This window comes from Augochlora pura, chromosome 7 (genome assembly GCF_028453695.1).
Source record: "Augochlora pura isolate Apur16 chromosome 7, APUR_v2.2.1, whole genome shotgun sequence".
Lineage (NCBI taxonomy): Eukaryota > Metazoa > Arthropoda > Insecta > Hymenoptera > Halictidae > Augochlora > Augochlora pura.
The window spans coordinates 13400737-13427671 of NC_135778.1; the positions used below are offsets into that span (position 1 = coordinate 13400737).

A 26935-nucleotide genomic window follows, 5' to 3' on the forward strand; every position below is an offset into this window, starting at 1 on the left:
TCGAACTAGAAATAATATCTCTGTTGAGTTTTTCAATTTATGTTGATACAGAATATTTTCTAACATCTGTTGAATTCTCAATTGTTCTTGAATTTTATAACTGTTAGATTATTATTAGTTAATTCATTTTTTTATGTTTCTGACGCAGGTTACTTGTAATTTCTCCCAGTGTCTCCAAGAGTAGTAATATGACCCTTTCGTTACGCAACCATAAAAACTTAATTTGGAAAATTAATCTCTCCAAGTTATTAAATAGTCTATTTAATATTCAGATGATTACAATTTTTAGCAATTCGAATCATAAAAATAATTGCAATCTCTATATCTAAAAACAGAAAGTAATGCATCGTGGGTAATAACAACTGCTATTAAAATTCCCCAGTCCCTAAATGTAGTATAAAAATTTGTTTATCAATATTTTTCTGTTCTTACAAGCTGCAAATAAATTCATAGCATACTCTTTTGTAAAAATTACTTCTAATTAGTAAACTAATACATATGTTATCAGTAATAATGGAAATAAAAATTTTTGTATGTAATTAACAGAATATGCACGTTAATATTTTCAAATCTTCATTTGCTGGAAAATTTCAATGTAGGTATGTCCAATTTCTTTGCAAATACTTCCACGGAAAGACTATAAATTAATTAAAAGTTGAAACTAATAAAACAAACTAAAAAAATAAGTAAACACTATTAATTTAATTAAAAAGTACCTCATCAAGAACATTCCAGTACGTACATTTGAAATTCTTAATAACACCTAAGATGGCGCTACCGTCTGGCTTCGTACATACATCCCATAAGAACCAAATATTTCTAGTTACAAAATACAATATATTTTTCATGGAATCCTAGAAAAATTCTTCTGAAGTATTAATAAATAGCAAACAAAGATGTTCTCATATTTACCAAATCAAAAATTTTTCATAGCGCGCAACTCGACGAAAACAATTGACATTGGTAAACAACTATGTAATTGAAATATTTATCAAGATGACTTTCAGAACGCATTCATACAAAGTTAAAAATACATTATACGTAAGTTCTGGGCTCTGGAGTACGGAGAAAGCTCGTTCTCAGTTAGCGAACAGTCACCTACGCCTTAAAACTTTCATAATCTGATCTTTATTATATCTTGCAACCTATAAAAGGATTTCAAATATTATTTGACGCGAAAGGATAATTGCACATTTCTATAAGGTTCTTGTTATAGATATTTTCAATTAAGCAGACAGTCGAAATGACTATAAAACATTTGGCAGCCGGTAAGATAGTGTTACTACGAAATTCAAAATTTGCGTAAGTGAAAAAGATCTTTGTTTAATAAAGCTGTCATTTCAGGATCTGTTTTTCCCCCCCTTGAACCTGGAAAAATACGTTTATACAGTATGCGATTTTGCCCGTATGCACAAAGAATTCACCTAGTCCTTGACGCAAAACAAATACCGTATGTCAAAGAGCCTAACAATCTACTTTTACTTATTTTTGTTATTGCAAGTTTTAACTTAAATATCTTATTAATATGTACCTTATACATCTTATCAATAATTATCACATAAGCAAATACTGCTTATATATATTACTTTTTTTAAATTTATTCTTATTTATTTACAGATATGATGTTGTTTATATTAATCTAATGAATAAACCTCAATGGTTTTTAGAGAAAAGCCCATATGGTAAAGTTCCTTGTATAGAAATGGATGGAGAAGAAACATTGTATGAAAGCCTTATCATTGCTGACTATTTGGATGAAGTATATCCCCAAAACAAACTTTATCCAAACAATCCTTTGGCAAAAGCCAAAGATAAATTACTGATTGAGAAATTCAATTCTGTTATAAGTACTATTTATAAAGTACATATGCTTTAATATAGACATTTTGCAACATTTTGTGTGACATGCAATAAGTAATTTATGATTTTAGCTGTATCTGAATACATCTACAGTACGTGATGTGTTCGAGGAGGCATTAAAAGGCTTAGAACTGTTTGAAAGGGAACTTACAACCAGGAATACAGCCTTCTTTGGTGGTCACTCCCCTGGAATGTTGGACTTTATGATTTGGCCATGGTGGGAAAGAGCAGGTGTACTTAATATCTTACGAGGAGAACAATATGTTATACCTCAAAATCGTTTCAAAAAACTGGTATGTTGTGATGTCACTTCATCAGTAAAATATAAAGTTATCGTTTTTAAATAATCAATTATTTTAAACGCATTTATTTATAATTACAGTTAGAATGGAGATCTGCCATGAAAGAAAACCCAGCAGTTAAAAATAGTTACTGCAGTACTGAAGTACATGCTAAATATACACAAAGTCGTCTTGCTGGAACACCTCAATATGACTTAATGACTGCATAACTGAAAAAGATTTGTTTTTATATCTCGTATACAGTATTACTAAAAAAAAAAAAAAAAAACAGTAACTACAATATGACTAATGGTGTACAGAGATGTTATGATACAAAACTAATATAAATAATGCATTTCTGTTTTTTATACAAAAATATGAAAGTTATGTTTGCACGAGAGGTTAGAAGAAATATATTTTGATTGTAACAGTTATCTAAAATATTATAATTATATAAATATAAGGAAATATTTATTAATCAATACGATCTTCTGTTTGTTAATATCAAATTTAATTTTCATGAGATTAAAATTTTGCGATTTATATCATGGTTTTACAAATTACATTTTCTCATAAAATTATATTCATATTAAAATCAATACTTGTGTGACAGAATTCATAATATAACACTAAAACATTTCACAATTATACATATAAACGATATTGTTTAACAATATATGTACATCTTATAGTAAATGTCAATATAATCATAGCTATCGCTAAGCATAAAGTGGAAAAATGACGTAAATACAAGGATTGAAGATTAAAAGTGCGAATGAATTGTATAAGTACTACTTAAAAAATGATTTAATTTGTAGTGCTCGTCATATTATACATAGAACAAAAGTCGTCTCTGCCATTTCACTCATCATCTCATACATACATTTATTTATAGTAGTTCTGTTAACTTAAATAAAATTACTTCACTTTCTCGCTTATGTTATTTTCTCTTTCACATATAGATAAAATTAAATCTGAAACACAAAATACAATATATACTAAAAAAATTAAACAGGTATGTGTATCATAAATTTTGCTGTGTATTTTTAATTACCTGCAAAGTGACTGTGGTAAAGAGGAAATAATGGGTCCGTATCCTTGTGAATTATCATACAGCTCGAATAATGGTGCGGCGACTAGTTTATAATTTTTTGGTACAGCAAATAAGGCTAAAAAATAATAAAAGTTTACGTCACCATCAAATTAATTTGCTACAATAATAAAGCATGTTCAAAAGATTAAAATTACCTTTCTCTTGTAACTGCACTAGGAACAACCTTTTATGTTCCTTTGGTTTGGTGATATGTGGTGGTACATAGGGATACTGAGGAGGTTCGAAATTGGGTCTCCACCAATTTCCAATGGTATCTTCTATCACCCATTCTTGTTTGACTCCATCTTGACGTCCGAATGTCTAAAAATTAATTTAATATTAAACTATATTTCATTTCAGTTATACTACACTTTCATATATGTTTGATGTACGCGATTAAAACACATCCTTCTTCGTTCAGTCCACTAAGAACATGGTTACACAATTTTATTATATATTTAGAACAACTATATAATCTTATTAAGATCGTTAACATTTAACCTTGTTAACGATTCCCTATATGTTCCTGTTATTTTTGCACAATCGATAATATAAGCCAAAAGTATTTATTAAAATACTTTCGACTTCTTTGCTTACAGATACCTAATTGAATGAAACAGCTGTTGTACATAAATACATCATTTTAATAAGAATCTTGTGAAATGCATAAAGACTTGAAAACTACCTATATTGATTACACCAGGAAAAACCATAGTCCTGTACGATTCAATTAATAAGGTTCTAACGAGAATTTTTAGTACTATCTATAATTTCATACAATTTTTCCTTTCGTTATTTGTTTCACAAATCACAACAAAAAGTTAATAACAATCTGTACAATACAATCTTCTTGTTATAATATTACAATCTTCGTGGTTTGCTTCTTTCATATTTGAACTAACACATATAACGAGCGAAATAAGAACAATGTTCTTAGCTAACCATGGCCCTTATATAAGGTAATAAGTTACAATTTTTATGGCTACGAACATTGAAGTGTCCGGGCATGCAGCACACTAAAGTGTATATCCTAATGTAATAAATTAAAAAGTCCCTATTTTGAGCTACAGGCCCGGTTACATAAGTTCTACAAACATTTTTAGGATTGGTATAATAAGTTCATAAACAGTGTTACAATCTAACATATCAAAATGTCACTCCTAGCTACCTCATAAGGTAGCATTAGGCGTCGTGCTAACTGTTACCTCTGTAAGGAGCCGTTTTAGGCCCTCTACCTCGTCTTCTCCTGCATTTAGTTCTCCACCAGGCCTATAAATGAAAAAGAAAGAGAAAATAAAGAAAATTTGTTATGTACCAATGAATATTAATAAACACAATTCACTGGAAGAATAAATAATACTTACAACTTGAAGAATGTTGTTCCTAATTGTAGAAGGAGGACATGTGGTAGTCCATGTTCATGTACTAATAGAACTCCTTCTACACTGCGGCGCATTCCAATTTTGTCGAATTCATCTCTCATGCGCTGAAACCTTGCTGGTACTGACGGATCTTTCTCGAAGAGTGGCTCTTTTGTTCCAAATGTATAGTTTGTCAAAGGATATCTATGATAAATGAGTTGTATTTTTGTGTTAGGTTCTTATATGTTTAACATAATCCTTCAGTAACTAAATCCAGTTTCTTCAACACTATTTCCACAAAAAGTATTACAGTATATAATCATAAAGATTATGCAGATACTCACTATGGATCAAACATTTTGAGCATGTAACTTTTCCCCTGGCAAGTTTCTATTAACTTCCATATTCGATATAAAACGAAAAATATTATTTTTCATGCAAGCAAGAAGAATAATGTACAAATTGATGGTATAAAATTCATTACTTTTATCTGACAATCTTCACATTTAAAAATGTATGTACATCAAATTAAAAACACATATAATAAAATTGTAAACAGGTATTGATAAAACATTTACCTGTAAAATTTACAAGTCTTGTATATAAATACAATGTTCAACAAGGTTCAACAAAGTATCATATAACAAGTAAAACAGAACATCGTATCAAATAATTCCAAACTTTTATATAGAAACCACATACATTGTGGTCACTTAACAATAAAGTACAAAATATCAACTGCAATTGATATATACACATTAGTGTAGTACTTATAGTATTACGTGTTACATTAGCTATAAACTTCTTTCACTAAACATATTTGTGTTGTTTCCTTTTAAAGTACTTAATACTTATGTTTATATTGCTATTATATTGTAAATTTATAATTTCTTTTTCATACGTGTAATGTGATAATAGGTACATTTTGCATATGCTAGATCAATATTAGATTCTGATATTTTTAATGCTACGCAATAATAAATACTTGCATGTCAAAATGTAAATACTCTGTTAATATTCTTATAGCTATGTTGTTGGCTCTTTACATCATTTAAATTAAGAAAGTGCATTGTAATGTTTTCAGAGGTACATAGTACATATCGATTACATTCTTCACTGGTTAGTTGAATATGTAAAACATTACAAGTAGCGCATAAATACAAGATATAAATCCCAAAGTGCATATATGCTTTTTTTTATATTATTAGGTTTGTCTTATATGTTCTAAAACAACAAACTTTCATTTCATAAAAAGTTTAAAACATTCTCAAACATTTATGTGCATTATATGATTTCTTAGATTAAGAAACAGACATAATTATGGAATGAAACAAATACATTCATAATAGCGTAAGTACAAAGTATTTTATAATGGAAGTTTCACTTTACATAAACTGCATGTAGCCAATTTATGAATAAAAAAAATACAGACAGGTTTCATTGGAAGAATTACAGGTTGCATAATTCTTAGAACGCAACAATATGATTTGGATCATTATTTTGTACATTTTTTCTTTTACACAGGGCATCAAAATAATTTATATTACACAAGTAAAAGTAATGGACAGTGACAATTCAAGTACGCATTACAAAATAACAGTCACTGTTTAACATCTATCACGATGATCATGAGAAATAACAAAAAGTATTTTGTACGCAAATATACATTTAATGTATAAAAGAGGCCAATGTACCTGGTACACAATGGCTACTGCTTTTATAAATTCATTAGTAATGGGTACGTACAAATGTAATGTTATAATAGAAATGAAATTTCCTTCAGTTTCTTAGTAATCAGAACTTAGTATAGTTCAAATATACTATACCCCATGTAAATAGAGCACAGAGGGTATAATTTTAATCTATATTTGGAAATTTTAAGCAAACGTTTATAGTTTTTGTTCAATAAATAGTATTGCGATATTTGAAAAATAATGATACGTAAATATAAGCACGCATACTAATCGAAATTTTTAATATAATAAAATGGTTGGTTATGTCGTGTTATGGCGCGTGAAGGTAAATCGTTAAATTTAATTAGCATCGGATATAATCAAGTCGAGTGCTGCTTAAAATTTCCATAGTTACTTAACAAAAAGGTGAACAGCCGTCTCATGGTTGTACCATGTAAGATGCATTGAAAGGTGTTAGGAACATAATTTTAATTACTAGCGTCTCTTAACCGGCCATAGTTGTGTTCTACAGGAGAGGCAGTCAAAACATTAACTCTAAAAAATAATGTAATTAAGTTACATATTGATTATCACTTACAAATTCACTGTCCTGTTGATAGTTACAGATTGGTTCTGTAGCACTTTCCCCTCAAACGAACTGTTACTTGCTCTCCTTGGCCAGCCACTTCCCTTAACTTGAGTTGTTGCCATCGCCATTTTTCTCTTCGTTACGCTCAGCGAACTCAACGATCCAACGTCTACCCGCGCAACCAAACCACTTCTTGTCTTCTCCAATAGTACCCTGACACTGTTTTGCAAGCTAAACAGTGTTGCCAGATAGTGAATATAACGTGTTGACCAATGATGATTACTCACGCTGTCAGCAGATGTCGCTTTCTGTTCCAATTGCAGATTGTTCAATTGATCAAATACGGTGCAAAATGTAGAATTTATGAGTAATTTATGTAAAAGGATACATTAAAAAATAAATGAATGCATACTTATACAAGATTTTAAAGTTTCGTTATAATATATACGAATTTTCTAATATAAAAATGACATTGTAAATTATCCTTAAACTATCATTACTCAAGTATTTCTCGTGAAAAATGTTTACTAAGTCAATATCGACAATTAAACCTATTATTGTATTATCTAGTAATTATAAATAAGTATAAACGATTCATAAATGAACAATGTAAAAACATAGCTGATTTACATTGAAGTCTGCTTCTTCATGAATCGTCTTCATGAATTGTATTGGCAACAGTGAATAAGGTCTGCGGGGTTTCCATAACCGATCGCACGGACAACGGCAGCCATTCCGGGATACGCTTAGAAGAGGCAGCGTTTGGCGTTCCTTGGAAAAGAAAATTCCTTTTTTGTCGCGTTCTAATTTGTTTACGGCGTCCATAATCAACATTCTTCTTATGAGATCCGCCGTTTTTGCATAGTAAGTTCGGTGAGTCAAATATTTTGTTGTGCTTCTCAAATTTTTCTATCCAGCGTTTATAATTGTCTTTCGAAAATGGCGAATTGTTGGGTAACACAACGTGAAATTGTGTTCTTACTCTGGCCTTAGAAGTTCGCCGACCTTGAGCATAGTGTTCGTCGCACATTAGATTTCCTAGTCTATACACATTTTTGTCGTTTTCTTAGATAATTCGGTTATTAGTGTAATTTTCTTTGTCTTTAAATATATCTTTTTTGTGATCCAAAAGTGTTCGTTGATTGTTACAATTTTATTGTATACAATAGAGTGTCCCATGAGTCATTTAGTCTTCACTGTATCGATTATCAACATTGTGAATTGTATTGTAAATAATAAAAATTGAATTTGGAGAAGTATTTATGAAATAATACGATCATTATGAAATTGATTCATTTTTTGTTTAGAAAATATATTTAAAAAATAGCATTACTATCGTTTTTAAAGGAAGCAACACATTCTTAAGATTCAGTTTACACTGCTCAATTAAACTTTAATCAAATTGATGCTTAATGTTTTTTTTATAGTTACAGTCTGCAATTGTTCATAAGAGGTTTTAGGTATAGTATGGAAAAAATGGTGTGTGTTGCAGGATCTTAGGCATCTCAGTGTGTGTTAGGTGACAAGATCAGGTATCAACAATCATCAGTGGACATTTATACAATGACATGGTGCAGTTGACTCGTTTCTGCTTCTCCATTTTATTGTCCTTCGCTGATGGACTGTTTGCTGCTCGGTCGTCTTTATTCTCGTCAACTTCTTATCTTTCATCGTACGTTATAACTGAGGGTGAAGAAGGAAGAAATTTCTCAAGTGTCTAAAGCCGAAGGTAATACCTCATAAGTAACGTAATAAAACTTAGCTCATAATTATGGAGGGAAGTGTTGTGATTTCACTACAGGCTGATTTTAATTCTTCATTAACTTGAGATGATGTTCCAAGATCATAAAACAATTGAGAACTATCTCATATTTACATTTCATGCAAAATATTACATTTTTTTTCATTATATGTTCACATTATCAGGGAATGGTAAGTAATCAATGAAATTGCATCAACAGAAACAATAAAAAAAATTCAAAACAATATATAGCATAGAAATGGAGAACATTCTTTATATTTTGCATGATTCTCTTATGTTCTTCGTTCTCTACGAATATTAATTCTAAACATCCTGACAACGTAAACTTACCTTAACACATCTAATAAATAAATAGTTTTCATGAAGTATGCATATGAGGAAATTTGATAGTAGTAAATATTCAAATTCTTATTTGAAGAGTAACAATTATTTTTGAAACATGACAATCTTTGTGTAAAACTTTAGATCTATAAATACTGATTACAAGTTGAATGTTAATGTAAAAAATCATAATCATGGATTCTGCTTGTGATTACATATGGTTACGCTCTAAATATACATTCAGTATCTTCAAAACATATCACAACAATGATTGTTTGCATTAAACCTTTATTTTATGATAAACAGTGTAACATGATCTTGCACTTAGTCTCTTTAGAATGCAGCAACTATGATTATTTGATTAATTTATTATGCACGAAAACGAGGTAAGTTTATTTACAGTCAAAGGAACTTTATGCAATTGGAGTATAAACATTTTGCAGAGTTCAAACAAGCCTTTGCAACATTATATTAACTCGATAAGATTGCTTTATTTTATCTACTAGAACAGGATACTAAAATTATTTATTAACAATGCAAAAGCAGATGAAATCTAGAAATTTATTTTTGTTAAATAAATTTAGTTACATGATTAATTTTATTTTATTATGAAGTATAAGTTGGCAAACAGGGATAGCTATTAAAATTGAGAGGAGCTTAGATAGCTATTGCAGTCACAGTTTTTAGTTTTGCTAAAATGTTTTAGTACGCAAACCGAGAGTATTTAAAAAGACAAATCAAGATTATTAAAGTGAGATATCTGCTGCTCAGTCTCACAACTCTTCTTTGAAGTCCTTGATAGCTGGGAGTCACCGCCTGCTCATTCGAGTGCGTTTCTGTTGCATGTTCTACGTGGACACAGTGGTCATCGAATAACTCAACAAATTCTCTGAAAACTCTATTCCTTCCTATCACATACAATGCACTAACTTACAGAGTGTGAATTACTATCTTTTGCAGTTACCATGTGATATTAAAAGGTATAAAACACTGAGAAGTTGGTGCATTGCAAACGCATAAATCTCTTATAAGCAAATGACTCTGTTCGCATATGAATTTTAAAACACCTAAAACAGTCAATCTTAAATACTAGACCGACAAAAACTAAATACAATTTCGACTCTCTAAATGTCAAACATAAATGCATGCGTAATACTTGGAAGATGTATACACACAGGTTCCTCCTGTCTTTAATTACGTGTCATGATTTATTACCATTTCTTCGCTTGCAAGAAATATTGAGATTGGTGCTGAGCGACGGTGAAAAACGAATATGGATATGAACGTACATGTGGACAACTGCAATCTATCAATTACCTTCTGTCTACACGATCTACACCTTTGTCATGCACTTCCACCATTGCACTTATCTATGCGGTCTTTGTCGATGCATATCGGATTGATCGTGCAACACCAAGCATTATCGCCTATAGCTATATCTGGGAGTGGATATGAATAACACGGTTCGATTTAATAATTTAATACTTCCTAGCCATGATACTTTTATCGACCAAAAGAACAAGATTCGAACGGACTCTTTGCTAAGATCGCTGAAATATTCACGTTATGGCGAGCAGAGATAATTAAGATATAACTAGATTGTTATCAATCGGTTGCTCAAGGTCACCGGGAAAGGCTTTACCGTCATCGTAATCGTCATTAATCAGCTGTTTCGGAGAAGGCGTACTAAATTTAGAAGTAAACGTAGTACCGTCATCGATAACCGAAGGTAGAAGAGTGAAACAGGTGTTTTCCAGTTGAAATCGAAGTGGCGGCAGCCCCATCAATTAAGCGCCAGTCGTTCAAAACTTCTTTTGCTTTATTCTCTCTGAAACGAAATGATTTCATTACAGTGCCACTGTATCTCGCAGGATTAACTGGTTGGTAGCAAAATTGAAGAACTTATAACTATGATTGAGAACCTTCAGCTTGTGCAAACTTGATCATTTTTACATCATTAAAAGCATTTCTTGATTCTGTAAACTAGACTCCATTAAATTACGTGTCTCCTGCGTTACTCTTAATAAAACTATGATCATGTCTTGTCTCTAGAAGCTATAATGATCGATATGGGTCGGTAGCGTTCAAGAGAAATATTTTATTACGACATTAACACGTTCACGGTCCGCGTCTACAAACGAGATAAGCACAGTAGTATCTCGCTAATCGTCGCGACTGTTGACGCGATTCGAAATTCTCTATCGGATACGAAGAAATCGTTTGTGACTCGACGACTGCGGAGGTCTTTTTTCCGACGTAGGTTCGACGAACTTCTACGCCTGGCAATTAGTCGGTCGCCCCGAAAATTGTTGCTAATGAGCCCGAAGTCAGCGACGATTATCGAGGCACCGCCCTGCCGTTAGGAAACATAAGTTCGGCACGAGTGGTTCGCGCGATACCTCGTGCAGCGAAGAGAGCATGCTTTGGCTTGGTTTCAAAACGTCGTCACAGGGGACGGGTCTTAGCTTCGGAAGCGCTTTCAGATCAACCGTACGGCCGCCCATTGACTCGCACTCGTGGGTCAGTGGAATGTGAACGTGTTAAGAAAGGTGAGTGCAAAAGAAGTTTGGAACCCCCGGAATCTCTCGGAGCTTTAGGTGCATAGAAACGTGCGAGAGAAAAAGAGTATGCGTGTGTGTACATGCGAATGCTATCGACGTGATTTCGATCAGCAGATCGAGCGTTAGCCGAAGGTTCAGATTGGCCGCATAAAAGCCTGCCGATCGGAACCGAGAGTGTTCTCTTTTCGTTCCCGTCTTTTTTTGCGCTTGATATGCCACGATCTTGGGACCCACACGTCGAGACCACCATCTCCGAACCCCCTCTCCTTGCTCCGTTCTGTTTCGAGAAATGCGGAAAATCGTTGATCAAGTCAGAGGCCAAACCTCGCGGCAAGGTCTACGCTTGGAACCGACGGGACGACTGCTCTGATTCGAGGCGAACGCGCAGACACCAAAAGAGCCTCTACCGTTGGCGTGGCCGAACCCTTTCGAGGAAGCTAAACTTTCCCGAAGGAGAGATCGGATAGCCGGCTGCTCAAACGAGGACGTGCTCATAATTGTCACCGACTGGTGGTCGCTGAAGAAGAGCTTGTTCTGCGCCGCGAGTTTCCATCTCCCCCTCGACCTCGCAATAAGGAACGAATCTGCCACCCGACTGAAACCGCGGCCGATCCGGATCGTGACAGGCTCGAAATTCGGATCTGGTCTTTTCTCGATCCCCCATTCGTTAGTCCCCCTGCTCCCCCACTCCCCCGTTTGCCGAAATGTACCTCGGTCTCGATTCGGCTCTGCTATCTTTCCGAGAGATTAGCATTTCTTGTGACCTGCAATCCGCCGAGAAGCTTTTATTTTTTTTTTTTTCTTTATTTGTTTCGACACCGGAAGCTGGCTAACGATCTGTCGGAAGTGTACGATTTAATTTTAATGAAAAGATGTTTCATTTCGTATGTAAGAGTATAGGGGACTGGCTTTGAAAACGAATCCTGATTGAACTTGCTGTTTCGAAAATTGGATAGTCCTTTCTGCGGTCGAAGAGGCAGAAGACTTCAAACTTTCTAATCAGACTACTCCTTCGCCCACAAACACCAACCTGAGCACATTGGAGATGAATAGAAAATGTTTCGACACATTCGAATCAGCGATAAATGCTAACACGTTACACTTAACGCCGTTGCAGATGCTGTGACGCAATTAAACGTACAGATAGCCTGCGGAACAAATAAAGAAACGGAATATAGAGAAGATATACGATCGGATTCGTCTTTCTCGCTTAGCAGGTTGATATTAATGATCGCATCAAATACATTGCAAATAGTATCGTGCCTTTCACATTAATATATTCATACATATTGTGTGTGTCTAATGAATACTAACACTGAACTTGCAAAGTAATCGAGGTGACCCTACAGTTTCTTATAAAACACGCAGCACTGAATTTCTTGTTGACTTGAGGCGGCTTTTGTGGTGTGTGCAGAAACGAATGACTTTCCAGCGATTGCAAAATGAAAATCTGAAACAAGTTAATTTGGCTGTATCAGTAGATCTATTTCTAATCTTATCCTAGACACGTTCGTGGAAACGTATTCGATTCCATATTTATTAGTCGATCTAGTCGCGACGCAAAGAACTTTGTCCCGTGAGAACGTTTCGAATACTCGTGCGCGTCCTAATCCTCTCGAAATGTTGATTCTCTCCCAACTACATCCTGGACGCATCGCTTGGAACCTGTGGATACGGAGTTATGGCAATCTCGTCGTGGTGGCTTTGTCAGAAACATCGGAATTGCGTTTCGATTCGATGGTGTTCGCAATAGTCTGTTCTTAGTCTCGAAATGTTAAGGTTCGGCCAACAATGGACTGCTGATTACGATTAGGGGATTCACGTAACTGTAGATTAGTTTACTGAATTAGAAATCAAAGCTGTCCATGGAGGACAAACTGTGTACTCACCGTCGTGCCCCATGACACGAGAATAATGGAAAAGAGACCCCAGCTTTGAACCGCACTATTTTGATAAGATTCATCGATTCAGAAATCCTTCAGACGCTGAAGGAATATAAATCTTAAATGTTTCTACCATTTATCGTTTAACTCCATGCACTACTAAACATTTAATTTTCGCTACAGCGAACATTGGTTAATTGCGAAAACGATTTTGGAGTCTGCTAATAAATATCCGGCACATTCAAAAAACACACCCTCTAAACTGAAAATCTGATCGCTATGGAAATAGTAACATAAAACTGCAAACTTGAACCTTTTTTTAATTACACTTTTCGATAAAGTGTCAATAATAATTTACTATTAGTACACGCTGTTTAATAACGTACATTTATAATGATTGTATGGTCGGCGAATTCTCTTTTTAAATCGCCGTAATTCTTTTCTCATCAATGAAATTGTAAATGTAGAAATAAGCAATATCTTTGAAAAACTTTGACACGTAGGAATTTCGTAAATGCCGCATCTTTGGACTCCACCTCTTTTAAACACATTCGCAGCCGGTGACGTAATAATTGCGTGTTCGAATCAACAGTAAATGGGTACATTATCATTTTTCCTGCTAATCGATATCTCGCGTACTTGCAGGCTCGATATTAAAAACCCAATTTAAACAGCCATCGAACTAATTGATTATCAATCGAAACTATCTATAAGCATTTATCTTACATATTTTACGAATTTCGAGGATTAATTTTACTTAAATTGGACCACGCACGATTCGTGATATGTTTAAAAATTACTCTGGCACCGTCCGAGTAGCTTAGTTATTTTGGTCATCGTTTGTGTTACAACAATGCGCATACGCATCTAACGAAACAATAGAAGAACACCGGCCAATAATCTATTAAAATCTTGACTCATCGCGTAACAAGTCTGTCGCAAGATCAGAGGCCATTGTTATCGCAAATCGGGATCCTGATCCCGGTTCGATTGATTCACTTATTTTAAGAGGCGGGTTAACAATGGCGGTTTATTGATGGCGATCGTTGCAACGTGGGAGGACGATGATCTGTGCTCGGTAAGAGCTACAAGGATCGAGGCGACAAATTGCTACTCTCGCCTCGCGATGATTGACGGCTCGAACATGAGGCTTCCGGATAACAAGCGGTTCCGCCTCTGTAGAAGAATTCATTTCGACGTTCCGCATGCGATTCATTTCGTTGTTCTCTCCTTCGAGATGATTAAACTATAGATCTTTCCACATACCAAGTTTATTAATAGATCAACGCATATTCATGCGTTTGAAACATACTTTGGTGCGTGTTGCAACTGAGTTTTGCAAAGGTGTTTTACATTACCGAACGTTCTTATAATATTAGTCAACGCTTGTCGTCGACCTTTAGAGATTTTTGCATGGAAACTGATATTTGCTGAAATATTCGCACATTTGATTGATTATTCTCTGATGGAAATACGCTTAGCGGAGGCTTTTAATTTCTCTGCATAACTACGTTCTATTTATACACATGAATTGGCTCTGGTGATCGTTCGACCGTCCAGAAATGTTCTACTCCATCGATTCGGATTATCTGCATTCTACAATGTTTCATAGCCGCATTCCGCTTTTTTGTTTCACCGAAAGATTGATAAGCTTTTTAGCGTAAATTCTGCTGAATGTGTTCACCTCCTCTTCGTACGGACTCCTCGGATCGATGATCGTTTTCGAATCTGGCCGAAGCTACGTCAATAGAGGGCGCACATTTCGATTCGTTGAAATGGTTTACAAAATCGACCAAGTTTTACGACACTTTTAATAGATAAATGGGAGGCTATTGCATCAGTGTCCGTATGTTTGTTTTATTACCCGATAAAGTTCACGGATTTATTGCTTCGAGATGGTTCGAAGGCCCGCTGGAATTCTATGAAACAATAAATGATTCCGGGTGCTATAGTTCACTTTACCAACCGTCTGACGTTTTTATCAGTCGCACAGAATGGCTTATTAATTTTTTAAGGCTTCATGGTTTAACCGGAACTACAATACTTTGTTGATTCCTTGCAAGTCGTATGGTTTCCAGCGATGATTAGGTCTAATTAAATTCACCTACCCTTAGATTTTTAAACATATTTTCTTTGAGAATAAACGATAACTGCCTGTTTCGAAAGAATTAAGGAATTAATTTCTGAATTAACGCGAATAGAACTCCGAACATAATTCGAGAAAACACCAGCAATTAAACAAACGGCTACAATTTAAGATAATACTTTCGACGACAATTTTTAATTCAACCTTTATTCAAGCCTGTGTAACTAATCTCACCAGGCTACTTAAAATAATAATTCTATAAAAGTAGACTAAAGCACCTAAACGTTCCCGAAATGTTCAACAAACGCCTTATTTGACATTATCACGCAATGCAGAAAATGTACCATTTTAAGATTAAAAACAAACGAAACTGAATAATTATACGGCGGACTGTAAGATTATACTTGCTTAAAAATACAGCAAGGGAAACGAGATTTCCCTCGACGTAGAAGTTCACTAATTACGCAAGTGAAATAAAATTCCGTATATTACGTCGCTCGCCGATGCGCCCTCAAAAATCGAACTCACCGATATCCGTCTGACGACCTGTGGGCTAATTGACGTCGTCGTCGGCTGACCGTCTTTCCTTCGTCATTATTCACGCTTTTGCCGATCCGGGGATAGTCCCGCGAGACTTCGTTACGTCACGCCGAGTGACAACCAGATACGAGGCAAAGTGACTGGAACAATCGCGCGATCGAGGTCGCGGCTGCCACGATTTACGCCGACAAGCATCGTCGTCAGAACAGTTCTCGGTTTCCGGAACGAATTACTCGGAACTAGGACGACCACGAAGCTTAAAGACCTAAAAATATGCGGAGTAGTAAAAATGTACGCACGAATCATGCGAATTCTCTAGCGCCGTAACAATGGTGCGATGCTAAATGCGGCGTGAGAACGAGCTTGGCCTTGGTCATCTTTTTGTGAAAGATAATTACTATACCTATCACCGAAAAAGAACTTTTTTAAATAGGTATAAGGTGAAACTGCTAAACATAAACAGCGTGATAGAAATATTCATTGTTAAAACGTTGATTAACGATGAAGAAATTAACTATTATCTTTTAAAATGTATCTCTGACTTAATGAAAGCTAAATAGGAATAGTACGAATATCTACTACATAGTTAGAAATATTGCAAACTAAATATACTTTAAACGAGATAATTCTTTAATACCAAACTTATTGAGCCCTAAAGTAACTAACGTGCGTTTCTGTATAATGATTGGAAGATTGGATTTGTTAAACATTTCGCCCTTTTATTACAACGAATTGTTGGATTAAGAAATTTATCCAATCATTTTCTATGAAACTTTATAATTTCAACAACTTTAAAACAAAAATGTGAAGCCGGTACCTTTTCACCAGCTTAGCAGACTCAGTGTCATCAGCGTCGAGATTGGCAGCTGACAATGCGTGTATAACTTTTAAAAAGTTACATTGCTCTAAGACAAAGAATATTAACCGCTTTAAAGATTGAAAACATTTTATTTTACTTTGAGTTTAGACTGCGGATTATTGTGCAAAATAAAAATCGCCCGTATTGATTGAAAGCTACAGGAACTACAGAAATATTTCTTTCGTCTCTTAATCTCTTTTTAACGAGTTGTAAATAATACAATGTTTTCTAAATGCTTTTACTGTTTTGAGATTGATTGAGAATGCATAAAAAAAAACCTCGAAGCTACTTATTGCAACCCCTAACGGAGTTTTGGATTTCTTCAATTTCGTAAAATCGGAGCGCGATTCGAAACAGAAACGGTGGAAAGTGTATGTACAGTAAGAATGGGAAATAAAGGGATGATAACTGTGAAATCTGACTTTTATTCCTTTTTTCGTGCACCCTCCCCGAGCATATTCTCCGACTACGGAACACTGTGCGCGCAGCGTCTCGATCATGGGAGACTGTTCGAACCTCGGTGTTAATACGAATCGTTCGGCTCGGTTGCAGATCCGTCGAGTAACACAGTCGAGAATGAGCGTCATAATCAGACTACAGAACTTGGCATGGTCCGCCAACGCTCTGGACATTCGCCAATTTTTCAGAGGGCTGAGCATACCGGAAGGAGGTGTCCACATCGTCGGCGGCGAGCTCGGTGACGCGTTTATAGCGTTCAGGTAATCAAACGTACATATATGTATCTACTAATAGAAACACACCGTACTATTGCGCCCCCTTTTATCGTTTGCATTGCTTCCCCGAAACGCGAGGCCGGGGCGATGCTTTGCCTCCGCGTGTTCGATCGTTAAACGCGCCCGGGAGATGTTCCGAGGCTGTTTTGTAACTTTGGGAGCGGATTCGTTGGCCCGAATCACGATGCAACAAGTGGTTGCGCCTTTGATTTCGTATTCGCACCGAGAAGCTGACGATCTGTCAGTAGATTGCGGAAGTTCGTCCAATTTTAAAGAAAACAAGCGTCTAATCTGCATATCCACTACTTAACGTCAATTATACAGCTCAACTTTATCGTATGCTGTAAAGTTGAAGAGCAGGATTCGGGACAACACCTGTCTGGCACTCTTTTAGCATCCTAGATTTGAGTGTGAAGAGTACTTAATTTTCTAGATCATCTAAATCAGTATCGCATTGATAAAATCTACACAGTAGTTAATACACGCTGATACTGGAAACAATTTTATCAATCGTATTCGACGACGCAGTTCTAAAATATCACATCACTACCTTGCAATCTACAACAGCCAGATTGTTAATACATTACCTACCGGCGATGATATTATAATTTTTTAAAGTTCGCGTTTTATAATTAAAAGCTTTTTAATGAATCGTTCGATGGGAACAGTAATTTAAGCCGTGTACCAGAACGTCACCTTCGGCAATATAATCTTATAATTTCATCTACCATTGTCATATAAAATTTTATTTTAAAATTAACACGATAATTCGAAATTATTTTCGGTGGATAAAGTGTTAATAAATATAGTATGTAGAAATATACAGACTGTTGTGGGTACATTCATATAACGCTTTCAGTCAATAGAATACTGTTGCAAGATATAGCGATACATTGATAAAATTTCATTTCCTTCATAAATTATTTAAATAAATTAGAGATAATTTGGTTTCCATATCGCAGAAAATAGATTTTTGGATTAAATAAAAGTTTGTTTATTTTTCTGAACTATTAATGCAAGAATTTCCGCGATCTATTTCTAAGTGTCAGTATTTAATAGCTAAACTAATACTGTTCAAGTTCTTAATATTGTTGTAAATAAGCTTACTGTTCCACGATCTCTTTTCCGTACCACTTTGAATAGGAAAGCCTAAAGGAAGAAAATAAGAACTCGAACTAGTGTCACGCGTGTAACATCGTGTCTCGGGTTCAACGTTGTTGCGCATACGAAGCGTTCAGCGGTAGTTCGCTTCCTGGAAGCCATGATTTTCCCATAATCTTAGGCGCGCCGAGTAATTTGCAGTCGTAAGAGTAGTCACGGAAGTATCGTTGGTGCTTTAAGACACTGTACAAGAATAACTCAAACGAGAATTGTCTCTTTTCCGATCCTCCGTGGAATAACTAAACTCTCCAACACAACAGTGTATTGAGAAAGTGTGCAAATTCGATAAAGAATGAACTTACAGTCCCCCCCTTTCTGGGCCCTTTGTACTCTGGAGATTTTTCGAAACGACGAACGGCCATGACTAATTTATTTTCGCAATAGAGATTCTGCAAACAGAAATTTTATTTTCCAATTAATTTATTCACTCGCCTTTTATGAACGTTTCCATTATTCTAATGTAAGTAAACCTCTCGCTCCGCACGGAGCCTTAGCCTCAAGGCTGGGAATGTTAGATTCGCATGCAAATTTCGCACGACGCTGTTTGTGGCGCCACCGGAGTTATGGAGCGTATCATTAATGTCGCCGCAGCGGCGCCAACTGAGTACAAAGGGTTACCATCAAGTTTCCGAGAAGGCGAAATTTCCGTAAAATGAGAGAAATCATTGTATTCGAAGCACGAGTAGTCGAACGCGGCTCGTAGCATAAAATCGTTTACTCGTTCTAATCTCGACGGTATTTTCAGCACCGACGAGGATGCCCGGCAGGCGATGATGCACGATGGCGGCAAGATCAAGGAGATGAAGATCAAGCTGTTGTTGAGCTCGCGGACGGAGATGCAAAAAGTCATAGAGGCTGCCAGACAGCAGACGCTAAGCCTACAGTCGTTCATGCAGACAGCGCCGGTTGCAGTGGCGCCAGTGGTTGCCAAGCCTGGGTCTCCCGGCGACAGAAGGGAGAAAGAGAAGGACAACGACAGTGAGTCGAGCAAGGATCGCAAGGACAGACGTGACAGATCAAGATCGAGAGACAGATCGCGGTCACGCGATCGGGACAGGGACCGTGATCGTCGGGATAGAGATAGAGGGCGTGACCGCAGGCGTCGGGACAGAAGCAGATCCCGTGATAGAGAACGAGACAGGAGGGACAGGCGCCGTCGCCGCGACAGATCCAGATCTCGGGATCGTACGCGATCCAGGGACAGGGACACGAAGCGTGGCTCGACGGGAGAGCGTCGGAAGGAGGCGAACGACGACGACAACAATGACGTTGTCTGCGTGGGTCAGTTTCACAAGGACAAGCCCGTTACCGGCGCGAAGAAGTCGCTGGAGAACGGTATTTGGGAGGTTCCTCCGCAGACGCAAATGCAAGCTGCCGCCTTGTTAGCACCCGGGATCTTAGGTGCCGGAGTCGCAGCCATTGCGCAAGACGGCGAGTCCCGTGCCATGAGCTTCAGTAGCTCGGTGATCGGACAGCCAGCGATGCTGCAACCGAACCAATTCCCCATAAACGGAATAAACGGCGTGAGCGGATTGATGCAATCGCATGTACAGACTCTCAGCCACACCGTCAGCATGAACTCGCTCGCTCAGAATATCGGCAGCCCCAATCTGCCTAGCTTGACCACGGGCGTCGCTACGTTGAACCGAACCAAGGAGTCGTGGAGCCAGGGTGAGCAAGGGAGACTGGATCAAGCCAGGTTCCCCGCTAGGACCCCACAGTTCGGCACGGAAATCTACAACGCGAACGGGTCCGTGAACTACAGACCTGGAATTAGACCGAACAATCCTTTCCTTAGCAAGGTTCAGGAGCTGGAAGGCCGCCGGAACCCACACGCGTTCCAAGCGAACAATGCTCAGTACGGCTTCGACAACGAGAGGCAAAGCAGCCGTGGCACGACAAACAGCTCTTCGAGATTCTCCGGTGAGAATAAGAATAATGCCAGTAGTGGTGGGCATTGCGTAGAGGTTCGTAACATGCCGCTGAGCGCCACGTACAACGATGTTCGCCACGCTTTCCAGGGTATCTACATCAGGAAAGACGGTTTGAAGCTGATCAACGATAATCACGGAAATCGCGTCGGTATTGCTTATGTCAAATTCAGCAAGGCAGAGGGTAAAGAGTTGGCTTTGAACACGACCAGATACGTCCGCAGCTCCGAGGTTGAGGTACTTCATCTAGATGAGAGTCTGTTCGACAAGGCGGTTGACTCTTACTCGCCGGAGAAGGAGAGAGATGACAGCGCCGATGACGTCAGGTCATCCGCGTGTATAGTTTTGACCGATCTGCCTTCTTTCACCAAGGAAATGGATATCGCAAAGCTGTTCCACGATTGGAAGATCAACGACCTCTTCATTACAAACACCAAGGACTCCGGCAACGTGCAGGCGTACGTGCAATTTGCCAGAATAGAGGACGCGAAGGCTTCGGTGAACGCATCTTTGAAAATTGGTAGCAAACCGGTGACCGCGACCGCCATCACAGAGGAGAAGTTCGCGCAAGCGAAGCGCGACCACGAGCAGAACAGCATGAGCCAGACCACGGGTTCCGATTGCGTGATCATGCGCGGTCTACCCTTCCAGACTATCGACCGCGACATCCTCGACTTCTTCTCTGATATCGGCATCGTTCCTCATCGAATACACATGTTGCTCAACCAAAGCGGCAAACCCGCAGGCGAGTGCTTCTGCGAGTTCGACACTACCGACGAGGCTCTCAGGGCCACCGCGAAGAACGGGCTGCCCTTCGGTAAGAACGTGCCAACTATAGAGTTGGTGCCTCGAGCAAAGATGCTGGAGACACTCGGCATGGTCGACCCGCAGATCATGGAAACCCAGCAGCAGCATTTTCCGCCACTTCAGGAACAGCGGCCGCGCTTTTCTGGTCCTATAAATCATCTGCCCCGATTTGGCAACACAGGCTTCGGACCTAGATGTCCTCCAGGACTCATGGGCATACCGAGACACTTGCTTGGTAGACACCCGGGCTCCATGGACTACGTCGAGGGCTTCGGCAAGCCCGGTTGCGTTCTCTCTCTGGAGAACGTTCCGTTCAAGGCCGACATTAACGAGATTATCGAGTTCTTCGGCGATTTTGACGTAAAGAGAGAGAACGTGATCAGGCGTTACAATGAAAGAGGCATGCCCACAGGGGATGCCAGAGTGGCATTCGCGTCCCCCAGCGAGGCTCAAAGAGCCCTCAGAGAGTTAAAACACTGCAAGATGAGGGACCGCACTATATACATGAAGCTCGCGTGAACTGGAGAAAGGATCGAGCCGACTGTGTGACTTTCTGAGAAACATCGTGCTAGTCGTAATCCCGAATCAGCGTGGCTGAAGACGCGATGCGACTAAGAACACTTTGGACTGATTATATACACCGATTATTTTCTACGGGAACAATGTAGAGACGATGGTGATTTGCCGGGCTGGAGAGACTGGGACGCTTAAAAGATGAAGCGTCCATTCACTTGACGAGACCTCTGTCTCCATGATCTTCGTTCCTTCTTCAGCTTTCTTTTCCTTTTGTACATATTGATGCTTCTTTGGAAGACTGTTTTGATTTGCCAGACGCTTTTCTGTTGTCACGGCTGTTTGATTGAATTCGATTGCTCAACTTTATGCAATATTTTTCTTGATTTTGCTTATGTATGCGACAACAGAAGCAGATTGTCTTTATCGAAGGTTAACCAAAGGTATGGTTCGTTTTATACGCAAATTCGTTTCCACTTTTAATTCCAGGGTTGGGACCGAACCCGCCTTTTCGTTTGATTACAGTTTAGCGAGTAGTTCAACGACTGTTTCATTAATTTTGTATTGTGTTTGAAATCCGGGTAAGATTTTGATCCCATCGATCATGAACCACGTTCAGATATCTGTTCGCGCCGCATTTCCATTTCGGCACGCGACGTCCGTTCACCTAACTCTCCGTATACTCTAACGAGATCGCAATAAAAAGTACAATAAAACGCTTGTTCAGTATCATTTCGTGACGGTTTCATTCTCCGTCGATTCGATCGCAGATAGAACGTTCAGTTTGTCGTGCTCGTTTCAGAGATTTTCGCGGGAACATTTCGGGCTGACAAAATGGCCACGTAACCATATCATGTAAGTGTTCAGCGTCATCGTAAGATCAATTAAACGAACGCCAAGCGAAACTATTACGGGTGTACATAAAAGGAGCGTTGCAACGAGCACCGACAAACAATTTTATCTGCAGTCGAGATCGAAATCGTTTTTTAAATGGAGGATCACTGGTAGACTATTAAATATGGCGGCGGCAATTATGACCGTCATGTTTTCTACCAGAAACTATGTATGTACATTACATATACTGCGTCACATCAATTTGTATATAGAAAAAAATACACACACATATATATATATAAGACAAAGACAAGTAAATATAGGTGATTACCGAATACTATACACTTCACGTTAAGTGTAAAATAATATTTATACGGTGAGTGTATGAATGGAACGTAGGTGTACTTATTTGTTTATTTTAACGTAAGTTTCTGTTTAGCATAAGCACTTGAAGACTACAATAAATTTATATTTACATCGACCCTTGCATTCCAGTATTTTATTTACATGATAGTGTTTTCTTTCTTCATCAAACTATAAACCATGGTATTTTTATAGTAGAATTTGAACTATGGATCCTATAGGGACAATTCTGATGACCTCAAGTATATGAAACTTAAACAATCGTAGAGTTGTCAGACTCAATACAGTCGACACAAGTCGAGACGCGTAATCATAGATTCGTGCGACCTTTATACATGGACAATAGAATTCTAGGGCTCTACAAGGATAAATCGAGATCCCTGGGATCTTATCGATCACTTGAGACTCCTGGGATCCTGACGTAAATCATTCATAGACATGTCATTCATAATGCATTTTATTCTAGATGCATAAAAATTGCAATTTAGTCATGCCCAAATTTCAAAAGTATACATAAATTTAGTTGATTATAATACAGGCTATAAGTATAAAAACTGAATGAAGATAATTGTTCAAGTCGGTTTTGAGATATTATGGTCACCGTTTTGAATAATCTACTTTCGAAAAAAATTTGAAGTCTTTTATGTCAATCCTGATTATTCATATTATAACTTCCTTAATTTCAAGAATTGTAACACAGTTTTTGGAGACGATTTGAAGGACCTCCAGTTTGAAGATATCTGGGCTTCTAAGTCTTCAAGGACCTAGAACTTAGGTTCCTTTTCTAAAGAACTACTTTTATCCGGTCCCACGAGATTGGCCTTGCCTATATTTGGTCTTGCGTCCTCTACATTACGGCTTTGCGGGCCCGACTTTGTCTACAGCGGGCCTCTGTATTCGGTCTCCAAAGTCTGACCTCACCTATACGCGTATTGAATCCCACGAGTCTTAGGTCGTCCCTATTATGTCTCCCAAGACTGCAATCACTTGTATCATGTTTTACGAAGCTAGAGTCATTTGTATCATGTTCCGGAGCTCTGTAGTCGCCTATAACGCGTCCCGCAAGCCTAAAGTCGTCGACATTGTCTCCCACGACTGCCATGTCATCTTTATCGCGCCCTGTAAGCTCATGATTTAATATACAATGCAGTCCACATGTCATTTTTTGGCTTCTCTCGTAACAATATTAATACCATCCTTTCAACATTGAATGATCTCTTTGAATACGACTGCATCATAGTTATACATAATAACCAGGCTGCTGTTTTTATGCGTTTATCATAATAAAGACTATCTGTGGTTTGAAATGGAAAGATTAATTACTTACACTAATCTTTTGAACAGTGTTAATTAGCACTTTCTCACCCTTAAGAAGACAACTCCAATCAAATAACGATTTTAGAATATGTTATAACATTATATGGATTTAGACAGTACATAATTTGTTATGTTACTCTTTAAAAGCACTATTAGAAAACAGCAACAACTTAAAGTATTAACACGCTAAGTATTGAATATCAACACCAAACTATTCCTACAATCTGAAAGTCATTTAATTAATGAAATCGTAAGTACCTCTTATTTGATCTATTTATACCTTTTTCATATTCTAAAAATCCTATCAACATTCAGTTTATCCAATGTACTACAACAAAAATGCACTTCAGAAGCTAGGTAAGAAATGGTGTCGTCCACATTTGCTCTTATTGCTTCTTGTATGGTTTTATCTATTTGTATTCCTCGATTTTAATAACAGAAAAGTAAAATTTTGTTTCGAGTTTACTAAGGAGGTTGTAAATCTGACAGTAAAATTACTAAAATTAATGACGGCCCATTCTGAGGGGATTATATTACAGAGAATGAAAATCACGTCACCGTTGGAAATTAGTCGAATGTGACAATGTAGTCGTCGCAAGGCAGTCAAATTGAAGTCGAAATTATGCAAATGATTCGCGGCATTTCTTGAACTGGTTATTAGCGTCCCGTAACCTGTCAGGTGAGTTCTGTCGATTGCCACGCCGGATAGATTGATTGCGGTTTCATTACCTGTCCGGATTTACATACAATAAATCTTCCGTGGAATTTAATCGGACCGCGACAGACGCGTTGGGAACAGCGGCGCTGATAAATTCGGTTACCCGCGATCCAAATTACTATTTCCTGTGCCGCCTTTCTGGCCCGTAGAGCAGAACCGTTCGGCTTGAATTACAAATCGAACTTCCTCGTAGATGCGCCCAAGTTTCGTTCCGGGAACGTTTTATTTCCAATAAATTTTTATCTACTCCGCTGCTTTGGAACGTTCCGCTTTCAATGCGAACACGTTTCAAAATAACTGTGCTCCGCTGTTTTATCTCGCTTCGCCAACAGCGAGAAGATCGCGGGAAATTCTGAAGCAGACTGACAGCAGTCACACTGCTATCTGTGTTCCAACATCTATCATTAAAGAACAAGCATGCGATCTACAGCACAAGAGACGAAGTTGGATCAGGACCAGTGTGCATCGATCAGTCGGTTCCTGGAAGTGATGAATGCAGCAGAATAGCAGCATTTAGCCACTCGGTGCCAAGAATCTGTCCCGATGCAGCCGGCGCCATTAGCCACCCCTCCCGATATTTAATAAATACTTCGTATCGTCTATTTTTATTTGCCTTGCTATAGAATGTGGGCTAACCAACTACTATTTACTTTACACCTCGAAGGAAGCGAACTGGTGATAGAATATCATTAACTTTTCGACTTTTACGGAACTTAATATATCGCACACATTAATAATGAGACTAAGAGCATAACAACTTTCACGAATAAACTTCACCGAAAGTAGCAAAGACTTGTAAAGATTTCGAGAACTCTTCTATGGAAATTAATAAATAGCGAATTTCTATTCTATCGTTTTAGTTAATTTCCATCTTTAAATTTAGATTCACAGTTTGCTTTCTCTTTAACTTTTTTGAGCTGATAGTAGTCGTCTGGTTACAATTTTACAAAATTACGAAATTACGAAATCTGTTACGTTTTTAATCAAACAAATAACATTACTATTTAACAGATTATCTATAAAATCTTCTAAACGAGTTTATCTCGTTGTGGTAGTGCAAGTGGCAGTTAATCGATCTTATTAATAAATTCAGTTCACTTCAAGCCGGCAGTAATCCGTCAAATGACGACAAAAATGACAGGACTTTCTTCGTGTCCTGTCAGTGTCCTCCAGCGTGCGCACTGTCGGAGATCGCAGATATCAATCAAGCAAAGGAGCTTAAAGCCGACCGACCTCTGGCTTCGTTACGTGGTCATTCTTTCCATGGGTCAGCCAGCCGCTGTCCGATTCGTTAACGATTCGTGCCCACAAATCGGCCGTGTCCATCGGCTATAGGCCGCGAAATCTCACGCGCCGTTACGGCGAGAGCCTAGGCGCGGACAACGGCTACAGAAATAGCCGGTGACTCAATATTTAGGCAGCGCCGATTTGCTACAGCACATTTAGCACGGCAATCCTCGCGTGGGATCGAGCCCGCGTCGTCCTAGGCGATCGAAAATCGACGATCTAGCGATGGATCGTTACGACTCGTAGGATCGGATGAACGCGAGGACACCGAGAGAGCCGACCACCCAAGCTGCTTAGACACGAGTGCATTCAGTCTGTTCATCCTGTTAATTCTTATCTGAACTTCTTCATTACATTTCCAATTCCGTCTGCAAATACAATGCACTTCGTGAAACATTCTA

General features: G+C 37.9%; 3 protein-coding genes across 4 annotated transcripts; 2 read left to right on the plus strand and 1 right to left on the minus strand.

Annotated features, from left to right (window-relative positions):
* The first annotated feature begins 1007 nt into the window (after positions 1 to 1007).
* On the plus strand, positions 1008 to 3079 carry LOC144472042 (pyrimidodiazepine synthase). The gene is made up of 5 exons (XM_078184703.1): positions 1008 to 1268; positions 1345 to 1450; positions 1618 to 1861; positions 1932 to 2153; positions 2243 to 3079. Exons 1-5 carry the CDS (start codon positions 1244 to 1246, stop codon positions 2369 to 2371), a joined length of 726 nt encoding a protein of 241 aa, XP_078040829.1. The 5' UTR covers positions 1008 to 1243; the 3' UTR covers positions 2372 to 3079.
* Cpsf5 (cleavage and polyadenylation specificity factor subunit 5) lies at positions 2978 to 7069 on the minus strand. Its single transcript, XM_078184704.1, has 6 exons — positions 6867 to 7069; positions 4599 to 4799; positions 4440 to 4503; positions 3390 to 3555; positions 3196 to 3310; positions 2978 to 3115 (listed from the first exon to the last, which is right to left on the minus strand). Exons 1-6 carry the CDS (start codon positions 6983 to 6985, stop codon positions 3094 to 3096), a joined length of 687 nt encoding a protein of 228 aa, XP_078040830.1. The 5' UTR covers positions 6986 to 7069; the 3' UTR covers positions 2978 to 3093.
* A 502-nt stretch (positions 7070 to 7571) lies between these two features.
* Positions 7572 to 23330, plus strand: LOC144472153 (uncharacterized). 2 transcript variants are annotated; one of them, XM_078184936.1, is made up of 4 exons: positions 7572 to 7730; positions 8350 to 8586; positions 17422 to 17588; positions 19510 to 23330. In XM_078184936.1, the coding sequence occupies exons 3-4, from the start codon at positions 17446 to 17448 to the stop codon at positions 22019 to 22021; spliced, it is 2655 nt and encodes an 884-aa protein (XP_078041062.1). In that variant the 5' UTR covers positions 7572 to 7730; positions 8350 to 8586; positions 17422 to 17445; the 3' UTR covers positions 22022 to 23330. The 2 variants fall into 2 exon arrangements, with proteins under 2 accessions (XP_078041062.1, XP_078041063.1); XM_078184937.1 differs by having other exon boundaries at positions 7572 to 7721.
* Positions 23331 to 26935: the final 3605 nt, after the last annotated feature.